The sequence below is a fragment of the Eurypyga helias genome, unplaced genomic scaffold, assembly GCF_000690775.1.
Source record: "Eurypyga helias isolate BGI_N326 unplaced genomic scaffold, ASM69077v1 scaffold12785, whole genome shotgun sequence".
NCBI lineage: Eukaryota > Metazoa > Chordata > Aves > Eurypygiformes > Eurypygidae > Eurypyga > Eurypyga helias.
The window spans coordinates 27,160-40,495 of record NW_010253432.1 but is presented as its reverse complement, the minus strand read 5'-3'; the positions used below and the strand labels follow the sequence as shown (position 1 = coordinate 40,495).

At 38.3% G+C, this 13,336-nt stretch overlaps 1 protein-coding gene across 1 annotated transcript in view; it reads left to right on the top strand.

Annotated features, from left to right (window-relative positions):
• Positions 1-13,336, top strand: part of ABCA13 (ATP-binding cassette, sub-family A (ABC1), member 13) — a gene marked incomplete at its 3' end in the record, with an annotated part of 64,058 nt that overhangs the window by 26,207 nt on the left and 24,515 nt on the right. The window contains exons 8-15 of the mRNA XM_010152679.1: positions 104-268; positions 1,826-2,025; positions 4,283-4,410; positions 7,974-8,068; positions 8,304-8,480; positions 8,876-9,081; positions 10,471-10,610; positions 12,172-12,280. Of these exons, the coding sequence (XP_010150981.1) occupies positions 104-268; positions 1,826-2,025; positions 4,283-4,410; positions 7,974-8,068; positions 8,304-8,480; positions 8,876-9,081; positions 10,471-10,610; positions 12,172-12,280 (1,220 nt within the window). The remainder of the gene's footprint in view (positions 1-103; positions 269-1,825; positions 2,026-4,282; positions 4,411-7,973; positions 8,069-8,303; positions 8,481-8,875; positions 9,082-10,470; positions 10,611-12,171; positions 12,281-13,336) is intronic.

Here is a 13,336-nt window from a genome sequence, read left to right as displayed (position 1 = left end):
GAGTCTATGTGATACTCATTTTTGACCAGATAAGTAAGGTGATAGCAAAAGTAACACTCAGCAGCTCTCTTGAGATGCTCATCAATTCTTATGTCCCTGCCAGATTCCCACAGGAGAGACACTAGAGCAGTTTGTGTGCTCTGCTCTATCCAGTATGCCAGAAAATGAAGCAAAGAAAGAGAATAATGAAGAAGGTTGTATTTCTCCGTGGCATGAGGCCAAACTGTATCTTGTTCATGCTGTCAGCAAGCTTAGACTCTATGCACAGGTACACTTTAATAAATTAATACATTAAATTCCAAATTTTTGCATGTAGGCTGTCAACAGTAACTCTATAAAAAGATCTGAGTTAGCTATTAAATGTTATTGTCATGAACTTCTTTCATCTTGTTAGTAATACAAAGTATCCTTAGAAAGAATCATTACAGTGGAAGTATAATCTGTCACCATGTGTCCACTTAATCCGATTTTGTCATTAACTCAAATACAGATTTGAAAAGTAATAGGGAGTATAGTGAAATATACTGCACTACAGAGGCCTGACAGAAGACAGTAACCCCATTTACTGTCCCACCTGAGACTGAATTTTGGGCCAAACTGAAAACAAACTACAGGCCTCCACTGATACAGTACATAATTTATTTCTCTTTCATCCCCCTCCACTATCTGTGGCAGTAGTGACTGAAGGATGTTGAAGGAGATGAGAGTAAATCTCCAGTGCAGTAACTTAAAATTCTGTTCTAGCAGAACAGCTTGGCATGTAGTCTCTATGATGACATATGTGTAGTTGCGTGAAGAAAAGGATAAACCTTTCGGATGTTTCCTAAGGAAAACACATACCTAGGTGCCTTAACACTGGTGCTTGTTTTTCCACTGAAAGATGGTTTGGAGTGTGTTTTTCCCTGTTAAAAAATATCAGCTGTCTGTCAAGCTGTTCTGGAGATGTTTGCAGTATCATCTAAAGAAAGCATGTAGAGCTTCTCTTGTATTTCCTCAAAAATGTAGCCTTTGATTTCTCCCTTTATAAAGGTTTCACTGATGCATGATGATTTGAAGTAACAAATTAATGTGACTGCCAAAACTAATGCACTAATTCGTCTTGTAGCAGTAGGAAAATCCAGTCATAGTTTCAGATATGATTCTAAAACTCTTATCAAGATCTGCCATCTTACGATGGCAACTTGAAGCACCATAAGCTGCTGGCCACTGGGAATCCCCTTGGTGACCAGGACATCTCTTATGGGAAACCTATTATAACCATTTGACATTAAGAAAACATAAGGGAGAATAGTCAATAGGTGTAGCCAGGCCTTGGCATACCTTATTCTAGCCTACACCATGGGAGCATGCAGGCCTCTTCTCCATCTCTTCATATATTGTGACTGCAAAAATGGTGAGGCTGCTGCTTTCCACTGTGTTGGCAGTGTAGGCAGAAGTCCTGTAAGAGAAAGGAAACATGAGTAATGGACTGTGGAGGTCTGCTTTTTGTTGGTGTTGGTCTCAGGCCATCTTTTTACCATTCCTGGGTCTTTGGGCAAGGACAGCACAGCGTAGGATTCTAGTTCTCTGCATTCTGTAGCATGTTATATTGCCAACTTTCCAGTCAGTACAAACTGTATTGAAAATCAACCTCTGTGAGGCCAGTCATTTCAGTCTAGACACATTGTTAGGGAGAAATTTTACTATCACTGTTAATTGGGGGTGTGGGGGTGGAGTTGGTGTTTTGTGTGGCTTTTTTGAAGATATGCAAATTCTGTGCCTTGTCTAAATACAGAAGCTTTGATTCTCTAACAAGGTGTGTCTTCTATTGCATTCAATCTGCTAGGTATTTGAGCAGTGGTTCAGCGGCAGCCTCTCTCAGAAACTCCTTTTGGAACTTGAAAGAATCACAGCTGATTTAATGTCTCAGTTTCTAGATGACAGGGAAGCCAGGAAACTTTTTTCAGAGATAAATACCGTGATCCAGCAATGGAATGAAAAATCAGATGCCTACTTTCCAGAAGGATATAATTCATCTCATGATCAGTAAGTTATACTTGTCCTTCTGCAACTTGTGTTATAATGTTCAGACCTGCTTGAATATTATCTTCACATTACATTTGACTTCTGATTTTTGTTTTGTGTTTTTATGTTTTATTCTGTAATTCAAAACCTCATAGATGATCAAATAGTTGTGCTGATGCATGCACATGTGAAAAAGAAATTGCAGCAGGGGACCTGAGTACATGAGCAGGACTCGTAGGAATTGGCCGCTGTGTATAATTAAGGATTTTGAACTAGGACCTGAATTCTTTATCTTGTTCTGCAAAAATATTCTCATTCCCACAAACAGCTGCTGTGACTCTGTAATTAATTCTCCTGGACATATGCTATAGGATCAGTCTACTCACGTACAGCAAGTCTGGTGCATCTGAAAGGCTGGATTTTTGTTGTAGCAGTCATACTCGTGTTAGTTTGTGCAGGAGGTCTTGGAACAGAAGCCTACTATGGAGAAGAGAATTATGATGCAATGTTATGTATTTATATAGATGTAGCTTCCAATCCTATCTAGGGCACTCTGAGGTTAACATTTACTTTAATAGTTTTGAACTTTCAAGTTCCCTGTTTGGCTTATGACTTAATGCAAATATAAGCAGTTTATATGAAGATATGGCTATAAGTTCTTTACGTATTCAGAATGATTTGTTTTGTTGAAGCAATCCAAATCTTCCTGTACAGTAGAGTTTTATTCTTTTAGCACTTAGCCACTTAATCTAATAGAAGTCTATTTTGTGGTAACTTTGGAAATGCCTTCAATTACCATTTCTGGACAAGTGCAACTGCAAGCTTGAAAGGATTGACTGTGCTTTCAGGTATTCTGTTTCACAGCATATGTTTTAAAATAAAATCAAGATAACTGTTCCGGGTGATTTATGCAAAAATAAAGTGATTTAAGAGCAGTATTTTCCTATCTAGCTAAAAAAATGAAAACAAACAAAACCCAAGCACAAACCCTCCCTCCCCTTCCACCCTGCCATGCCCACCCCCAAAATCAACCCAACCCATCCCCCCCCAAAAAAAAAAAAATTATAAATGTTCTGGAAGCTTGTACACAGGACTTAAAAGACGTAGATACAGGGAGTTGGTAGAGCCTCATGAAAAGTCTCTGGCAGAGCACAGGAACTGATACTTCTTCTAACTGCACACTGAATGACTTGCATCACTTCTGGGAGTTATAATGTTGGCCTCAATTTGACATTGCTTGCAATAGTTCTACCAGTCCTTCATTGGAGGAGGTGTGATCCATGCTCTACAAATTGACATCTGAGGTTAAATCTGAAAGATGCAGCACACCCTCAAGTGGGAAGGGATCAGGCAATGTCTTTGGTTCTGGATTTGTTGCTGTTTTAATTAACTTATAAAATGGACACAGACCTCTTTCCATTTCCAAACACAAGGACACAAAAAAGTGAAAACAAATGTTTCGTAAGTAAATGATCTGATGGGGATTATAAACAGGTGTATAACTCTTGTGGTTAATCTAACAGTCACTGGTGGAATAGCAGCTACTGCCTCCTTTTCTCCACCTTTGAGTGTTCAGAAACATTTTTATTTTTTTGGCATGGTATGTGGCTTGATAGAAAATGAACTCTTTAATGGGAAACTTCTCTTTTTTTTTTTTCCTTCTTTTTTTTTTTTTTTCCCCTCCTCCAAGGAGGAGGAAAGGAGAGAGGGTTTTTTTGTGTAAATCTTCCTTAACATTAATGACTTTGGTCTTCAGGTAAATTAGTCTGAAAAGAACTAGATTTGTCCATGAAAACAAGTTGTGCTTTCTCCCCTGTGAGACTGAAGAGTCAATGCTGAGAGTCAGCTTCATAGAATCACAGAATGGTTTGGGTTGGAAGGGACCTTAAAGACCACCTAGTTTTAACCACCTGCCATGGGCAGGGACACCTTCCACTAGACCAGGTTGCTTAAAGCCTTGTCCAAGAGTCAGAAGGGTTCCTTTGGTTTGTTTTCACTGTTGTTTCCTTAGTTTGCCAAGTTTTTTGTCAACTACATTATCTACTGTTAAGAGAGACTGCAGTCAAGTTGTTCAGTAATTTAGTAGTACATTCTGGAATTTGATTTTTTTTTTTAATTTTTTTTTTACAAAAGGAAACTGCTACACTGCTGCTGTTGTAATAGACTATAAAGTAGAGGATATAGTGAGTGCGCAACAAAAATCCTGTTGTTTTTCAGCAACTTTACCTTTTTGTTTGTAGTACACAGTGTTTCTGTGCTCTACCTCTTTTGATTGCAGAATGCCACATCTGGAGAGAATGTGGTCTGTACTTCAAGGTGTACCTCAGTGGCCTGTTATGAAGACATTGCTTCTGGTAGATGGAGCTATAAGGAACGTAATTGCACAGTATTTAAACTTCACTGAAGGTAAAGCTGCATGGTGGTTATTTGTTACTAGCACTCAAGTGTCTTCCACAGGAAAACATGGGAAATGGATAACATTCTACCTCTAGGAAGGCATCTGGGCTCTGCAATACATGTCACATTTAGATATTTACAGCAGCTTTTCAGTTCCTAAAAATTTGTTTCCCTTAGTGATAACAGAACACAACATAATACTTGTTTTGACTTCTCATAACTATTTCCTTAGGCATCTTATGTGATGCTGAGTACTGTTGTGGCTGTGTTTTATAGAACCATAGACAGGTTTGGGTTGGAAGGGACCTAGAAGACCACCTAGTTTCAACCCCCCTGCCATGGGCAGGGACACCTTCCACTAGATCAGGCTCCTCAAAGCCTCATCCAGCCTTGCTTGTTTTAAAGAACTAACTCAAGAAAAAGAAAATAAAAATTATCAATACCCGAGAAGTTTCTGACCTCATCAGCCATGTATGTGTGAACAAGAATTCTTAGTTTTAGATTTAAACCCAGCACAGATGCAGTTGTTGGTGTTTGGTTTTTTTTTTTTCCTTTTTTTCTTTCCCTGCCCCCAGCTGGTCATTGCAAGTGAAGAAAATGCTGATTTATACATGGATTTTCTGATCACTAAGTAAGGATCTGATTGAGGGCTGTGAAGTACAGAGGCAGGATGCTTCTTTCTCTAGGGGCTCTCCTTTTGCACACAAAGCTGAGCTAACGGTGAAGGAAGTGAAGATGCCATTCCCAGAAGAGAGGGAATAGTGTTGAAGAACACAGCGCAAGTGGAGGTGTATTTTACAGGAAGTTGGGAAACTAGGTCTTTTTTCAGCAGTTTGACTGAATAAGATGAACTACCTGCCATGAAGTTCTTGCAAATAAGTCCAGCAGCTGTGACTTTCGGATTTGGAATACATTTGTACTATTAAATGATGTGCTAGGACTGAGATTGTGTGATGTTCAGCACCAAGATACACAGGAACTGGTTGGCAGTATATAATCCTATTATAAGATCCACACAGAATACCTAGGAGTTGGTCAGAAATATAATCATATCGTAAGATCCACACAGATCTGGATTAAAAAAAAAAAAGACAAGATATCTTTCTGTGACACATTTTAGTGGAGACCTGCAATACTATAATGTGGATATATATATAGAAAGAACACTTGTATTACTCAGTTTTAATTAGATATATGAAAAACACTTTGGTCTTTTTGGGTACATTGATAGTCTTAAGTTACTGGATATTTGCATATGACTTTACAGTAAAGAATAAAAGGTATATTAAAAGTACAAATTTTGTTCAAGATGCCACTGAAATAGCACAATTTTGTGCTTGATTTTCAGCTTGGATGTCTTCAGGTTACAAGTAAAAACCCTTGCTTGAAGATCACTGTTGGGAATTTACACACACTGACACAATTTGTGTGTATTTTAGTACTGTGCATCATTGCTAGGAGTAAAGATTGTGCAGGTCACATTACAGCTCCAGTGATAAGAGTGAGGCCTACTTCTCTCTTCTTTTGTATGACACATGTATGCTTCTTCCCTTTAATAGCTTTATAGCCAAATGCTCTGGGAATTTAGCAAGCAGTTCTCTTGTTGATACACCAAAAAAAAAAAAATCCAATATGCCCTTTAGCTGTATCAGCTGACTGAACTAAATTGTAAAATCTGTTTTAGCCTCTAAAAATGAACAGGGACAGAGTGCCTAGCAGGGAGTAGTTCTCATGAGAAAACGAGTACTCTTTCAACATGATTTTCCAAAGGCGCACTTTTAGGACTGTTAATGTTGAGTTTGCTGATTGTTTATCTTCTGGGTAGATAAGGTCATTGGGCCAGAAGGTGTCACTTTTGTCTTATGGGTTTTATTTTATAGCACGTGGCCACATGAAATCACTAGTACTGCTAGTCATATTACCGAATCCTGATTTACTTGTGCACCCAAACCTGCCAGACACCTCTGAAACTTCAGGATAGTTTCTATAGTCTCCTTTTTAGGATGGGCTGATTTGAAGCATGCTACACTATTTTGCCTGTATACTGTATATCCATATGCTTTCCCTCATGCTGGTGGAGTTACGCTGATTTACTACAGCTGGGCGTCTGCCCTGTCGTTTGTGATAAAATGCTCCTGTCCATTCATACAAAGGAGTATAGAGGAAGCCTGGGAAGTGGGGTAACACAAATGGTACCCTGTCCCCATCCTCCAAGTCTGGGCCACTTTACAGATTGAAAAGTGGAGTGAAGGTGGACTTTGTGTGTGATCACTAGTGAATATCCGGCTGGGATAGCTGAAGGGTGGGTAAGGTGGCCTGGGAGCTGGGGAGGTGTGCAACTCTCTGACAGTGAGGAAGGGTCAGCTATCAGAGAAACCAGGAGGTCCAGGCCAACACCAGAGAGATCATGAGGTCTGGGGGTTGAATAAGAGTTGTTTGTGCAGTTCCTATGTATGAGGCAGCTGGGGAGAGCTGAGGGACAAGGACCAGCTGTTAGATGGACTGAGCATCCAAGAGCAGTTATTGCAGGGATCTACTCTGTGTGTGTGTGTAAGCACGTCTGTACCAGAAGCTGCAGCAGGGCTACAGCCTTGAGGGCTGGTATGCCCAGGTGCCAATAACTGGGAAGGGAGACTGGGATCCAGGGGCAGCTGCTGGGAGACTGTGTGTGTGAGCCCAGCTGCTAGAGGGATCCACAGTGTGTGTATATGTATGTATGTATGTATGTATTCCCTCCAGCAGACCTTCATCCTGACCAGCCAGGGAGGTGAACAGGACGAGGCCGTTAGTGCTGTTTGCGTGGGTGTGAATGCTGTGTGTGTTGATCTGAGTGGCTGGCTGTGTGTGTTTACTGTGTACGTGTTGGCTTGTGTGCCTACCTGCCCAGCCTTGCTGCCCGTTGGACCTGGGGACGTGGAGCTACATCAGTGTTACCTTTATAGGGCTTCTGGGTTTTGGCAACTCCTTAACATGACCTGCTAACGTTTCTGTGGTGGTCTTTTATTTAAGAAGGGCAAGACTAGTTTTGCTTGGGAGTTTAAGGAATTAGAAAATTAAATTTCAGAAGAATTTTCTGGCTAAATCAACAGTTACATATAGAATTATAGAATGAGTCCAAGTTTATTCATGGTATTCAGAGCTGGAAGCCCACACAGGACCTCATTTTCCTTTCCTGAAAATCATGAAAACTCCTGAAGTCATTGAAGCTACTCTGATATAGCTGTGAAAGGGGATAGAGTCATGCTTTCGCTGGTGTAAGAAGACTGGTCTCTTCTTTCTGCCTCTTCTTGATGAGACTTTTTCAGTGGCAGTGTGGGAGAGGGAGCAGGCTTTGCTCCTCAGAAGTGCTGAGTGTAACTGTGTACATATTTTGTGCAAAATTATGGAGCGCTTTGGTCAGGGATGTCATCTAAACCAAAGTGGAACATTTATGCGTCTGTAACTGCTGTATTTTTAAACCATGTCATGTACAGTTTTCTTTCCTAGAAGGATGTTTCCTACTGTACTCTCCCTGAATTACTCTGTAGGTTAAATATTTTCTTTATGGGGTGTGTGTGGGAAATGTCTTACAGAAGCTCTACATAGCCTGGAAAAACTGATTCCCTTTGCCCAAAGAGATGGATTAATTCATCTAGACATCAGAAAGCTCTTTGTGGAGCTAAAACAGGTATGTTATTTAATGTTTGTATATTCATTTACATAAAGCTTCAGAGGCTTATTTTAGGGGATAAAAAGTGCTTACTAAAATGCCACTTTTTATTAAGAGCATTTTGGTCCAACTTTACATTGTACCTTTTTGTTGTTTGATATTTCATCGTGAGAATTAATGTGGAGTGTGACTTAAATCTGTTCCTTCACCCTGAGGTCATTTTTAAACTGACAGTATATTAATTAAATTTTAGATGTTGATGAGCAATACTTCCTATATATGCAATGATGTGCTTACAATGTTTGAGAAGGCCCTGATACTTCCACGGGTCTCAGATGACATCGACATCTTAGCAATGTACGTGTGCCCTGGCAATGGCTCAGGGGTGACCTTCAATCTAAGTAACCAAGTCCAGTCACTAAAGGAATCTGTAAGTATTTCTGAGTTATTTTCATGGTTAAAGCTTGTAGTGCCTTACTTATGTTACTAGAAAAAAATGAAATAAATTAGCAGGAGGTGTAGTTTTCTACCTAGTGTTTGCTATTAATAAGTGAATGGGTAACCGATTATTTAAATGGATTAAAATGTGCTTGGGAGCAAGGCACATGTGGTCCTGTGGAGTCGCTTGAGTGGATGTGACATTTTAGCCATGCTAAGTAGCTGTGGCTTCCAGAAAAAGGTTGAGAAGGTTTGAAAGACTGCTAATTTAATCGTTCTTATGTTGGATTCAATATCATCAATATTGCAAATCTAAGAAGCAAGGCTAAAATCTCAGGTTAGTTTCCCATTTACTGGTTTCAAATATTGCTTTCTTTACTGTGAAAGGTCCTGCTTCTGCAGAAAGTAACTCAGGGACAACAGAGCCAGCCAGATTCAATAATGGATGATTATTTGGGATGGCAAGAAATAGAAGAGCAGCTAACCAAAAATTATCCTTATTACTGTGAAATTAATCAACTGCTGAGCACGGAGGCACCATCTGAGCAGAATATCAGTTTCAGCTCCTGTCAGAAACAGTTGCTCTTCTCACTGTATGTATCTTGTATTTCTTTTAATACATAATGATCCTCACTGGTACCAGTCTGGAATAAGGTATTCTAATAATGCTTAGGATGCTTGGAAACTTGGATCTGAAAGACTCTTAGAAGATGCAGGAAAACATTAAAGATGAGGTATTTAGAAAGTGCACTAGGAGGCATATTGCAGCCTCAAGTGGTCACTGTTCCTCTATTTTGGCAGGAAATCCATTCATCTTTTTATGAAGTTGATTGTCGTTTGAAATGACTCAGTAATTCTACTGATTTCAAGCTTTAATAGTGTTAAATCACAGTATATTAGAGAGAAATTCCTGTATCAAATAGGATAATATTCGATTATTTTTTATTATTCTTGCTTGGCAATGTAAAGCATGAGCATAATGTATTTAATGTGAAGTTACGTGCATACTGGACAGATGTCCTAGGTCACAAACTTAAACATGTAAAAGACAACTAGCTACATTACTTATGCATATGAGAAACTTGACAGAAGCGTTTGTTATTAAAGCAGTAAAACTATTAGCTCTAAGCATTCAAGAATCTGTCAGAAATTCCAGAAGCTGCCTTGCAACAGAGATGGAATTCACGGACATTAATAACAATTTAGATGCTAGAAAATCTGTCATTTTTCTTGTCCCTTTTGGTGTTGGTCAGTGGTTGATTCCCTTCCCTTTCTCTATGTTTTTACATGATTATCAAATCACCAGAAGGTTTAGTTTTACGCTTCCTTTTTTAAGCACCAAAACCACTGATAGAACTAAAAGGCCCCTGGAAATAAGGGCTTGTGTTTAAGTAACATTGAAGAGCAAGAAAAGGTCAGTGCTATTTTTATGTGAGGTGTTTTCTTGGTTTTTGGTTTTTTTTTTCAGAGACAAAACAATGATTTTTTTTTTTTAATGCAGAATAATAATGCAGCACAAGTGGAAGCGTTTCTCAATAATTGTTTTCCATTTCAAAATTCTGCTTCTTCAACCATTTTATTGGGAGTTTCTTAAAAGGTTAACCTGCTCACAAACTTGTGTAGTGAAGTCCAGTTGTGTAATACCTATGATGGTCATTTCTTCAGCAAAGGACTGTGCTATTATAGAATCATAGTATCTTAGAATGGTTTGGGTTGGAAGGGACCTTAAAGACCATCTAGTTCCAACCCCCCTGCCATGGGCAGGGACACCTTCCACTAGACCAGGTTGCTCAAAGCCTCTTCCAGCCTAGCCTGCCTGACACAGTTCTTCCTTAAGTCAATAGGATTGTCTGTATGCATGAAGTTCCAATGGAAGTTAGCTAGAGATTTACAGAGAAACTGCATTTGTTTACAAGGTTATTTGACTTTGAAAGAAATCACTGGTTTAATCATGGTAGCCTTGTTTTTTTGTGTCGTTTCAGAATTAATAATACACTTGAAGAAATTTTATTTGCTTTGGAGGGAAGCCCATACTGGAAGGATTTAACAACTTTTGTCAGTTGGAAATGCAAGGTAGCTCAATACATGAATGAGGAAGCAGGCTCCATGGGAGGTCAGTCAGGTGAGCAAACAGCTGCTGCCCAGTGCTGGCTTTGTTCTGATGGTTCCCTGTCTGGTTTAGGGTACCGTATTCCTTGGAAAGGGAAAAGGTGATGATTTTTACATTTGTAAGCCTGTTTGTTTCCATCAACCTTAGGATTCACCAGCTGACTGAATCATAAGAAAGAAAAGCTTATAATATACAGAGCCTGATTCTGGTAAATAGCTGTGATTTTAGTGCCACCTGGAAAATTTTTGGATCATCCATTCATATTGGGAAAATTCCAACTGATTGAACCTGGTGGAGTCTCTAATTTTACAACACTGTTCTGTCAGGAAGGCTTCGTAAGTCCAGGATATAAATGGGAGACCAGGCTAGCTGGTCACCTAGTAGAAGTATTGCTAGGCTTGGTTCATATTAGGCAAGTACTTCTTGCTTGATTTCCTTCATTCCAGTTGTCCTGACCAATCTGCTGTAAACCTTCTTGACATACACTAGTTTTTCATTATTTGGGAAGAACTTTAAAATATCTGAGATTTATGCTTAGGAATGGGAGGAAATATCTGAGATTTATGCTGAGAAAATCTTCCATTTCAGATTTCTTTCTCATTAAATATTTGTGTTACTCTTCTCAATGTTTTAGTAGAGTTATGAAGCAGAGCACAATGTGGATGATCCAACAACTCTAAAAATGACCCTGCCCAATATTGCCTATTTGCTTCTTTTAAGTATTCTCATTATGATCACAACTCTACTGTTTTTTTTCTGACCACTTATATTTCCAACTTCCGAAGGATTTAGGATTTTTTTTAAAGCTAGTTCTTGGGATTTGCTAAAGATTTGTTTTTCTGAATGTGCTTTTTTTTTTTTCCCTTTGCTCTTTTTCTCTGTACAGCTAATCAGAAATGTGCTGAATAACTCATCAGTAAGTGGGCAGCTATGGAATAGATGCAAAAATAAGCAGTACTTTTTTAATCGAAGAACTGCGTTTGTGAAATAAGCTGTTCAAATGTAAATTGATTGTATAGATTTTGTAATCTAGTACAATTCCACATATTTCAGTTACTTGGGCAGTAGTAGTGAATTTTACAGAACTACTTTCTCTTCACTAAAATTCCAAGGAAAAAAAAAATTAAAGTTCATTTCAGTGCTGAATGCAGCCCTAAGTGTGCTCTGGTATAATAGAACTAATCTTATTTGAACTAGTTCTGCAGCTCATGCATAATTCAAAAAATATCTTCTGGTTTTACTTTTTTTTTTTTTTTTGAAAGGAATTGTATTTGAGTTTTTCTGTAAGAAAAATACAGTTGTGCCTTATGTAGAGCTGATATTTATTGATTCTGCATTTCATTCCTTTAAATTATTCAGTAGAACTAACATCACACACTTGAACAAAAATTGCATATTTACTTCTTTTAAAATGTACATAATTTATTTCTCTTTCTGCACACATTCAAGTCCTACTAAATTTGGTAAGACTTATTCAGGTAGTTTCAGTGGGAGTTGATCAATTTTTTCATACATGTGTTCATAACTTCTTTTGATCTGTCTCTTGATGTTGAAATTTTTATTTTCTCTGCAGATAGACTAGATGTGTCCCTATGTTCTAGGCAAAATCTCAGTTTGGAGACCATCCATTTAGCATTTCTGAAGGATTTACCAGATTATTCCTTATTTATTTCCTGGGCACGGTAAGGTTGAATTAGTCAATGCAATTTCTTTGTTTAACCATTTTCCAGAAATCCTTTACCCCTCCTCTGCTTTGGACATTTGTAGTTCTTGAATGTAATTACCTTGCTTATTTTCACCAAATGACTGGTGTTTTTCAGTATTACTGGGAAGAAGTGGAATCATGCAAAGGAAGTTATGCCTTCTTGGCTGTCATTCAAAAGCATTTAAAAAAAAAGACATCTCCATCTCTGGTGTGTTACCATTAGTAACCAAAATGATGGACTTCTGATGATTCCAGTGTATTGTTACAAAGGTTGCTTGTCGCTGTGTTACCTGAAGCAAACATCGAAACAGAAGCCATTTAATCATCACTCTTTAAAAAAATTAAAACTATCCTTTATGAAACAACTTCAGACTAGTTGAGTGCTGCCTCTGCCATTAAGTGCTATTAACTATTTACCATGCTGTGCTGGTGGTCACATCTGTTAATAGATGAGAATGCTTTCTAAATTGCATTTCTGAACTTTGAACTTTACTTTCACTATGCTGCTATTTAGCTCTTTGCTAAATCAGTCCCTTGTTTAATCTATCAAATGGAAATAGCTGCTATCAATGCAATGGAAGATGAAGAATCAAAAGTTTATAATAAATAGCACAATTTGAGTATATCCTCCACTGTTAGGTCATGTTGTGCTTTTCATTCAAGCAGAAGTTGACAGGGACTTCAGTAACTTGATTAAAATGGGCTCTAGAAGTAAAGAGCTCCTGGTTTGGTTTTTCAAAATCTTAGATATTCTTCATATCTACAGTAAACACAAAAGGGAAGTTAAGGAATAGAATGCAAATTGGTGTCTTGAATGTTCAATCACTCTTCTTTTGTGCTCTTTCCCAACTTTATTATAAAGATCAATACAAGCACATTTGCTAGGGCAAGTATTTGGGTTTGGTCTTAAGTTTCTAGAATATACACTATTTCACTATTTTCTCTACACAGTAGTAGTAACTTGTTTGGGTTTTCTTTGCTAGATTTGCAGAGGTATTTCTTTGACTTGAATAGGTCTAGGAAACAGATTCTA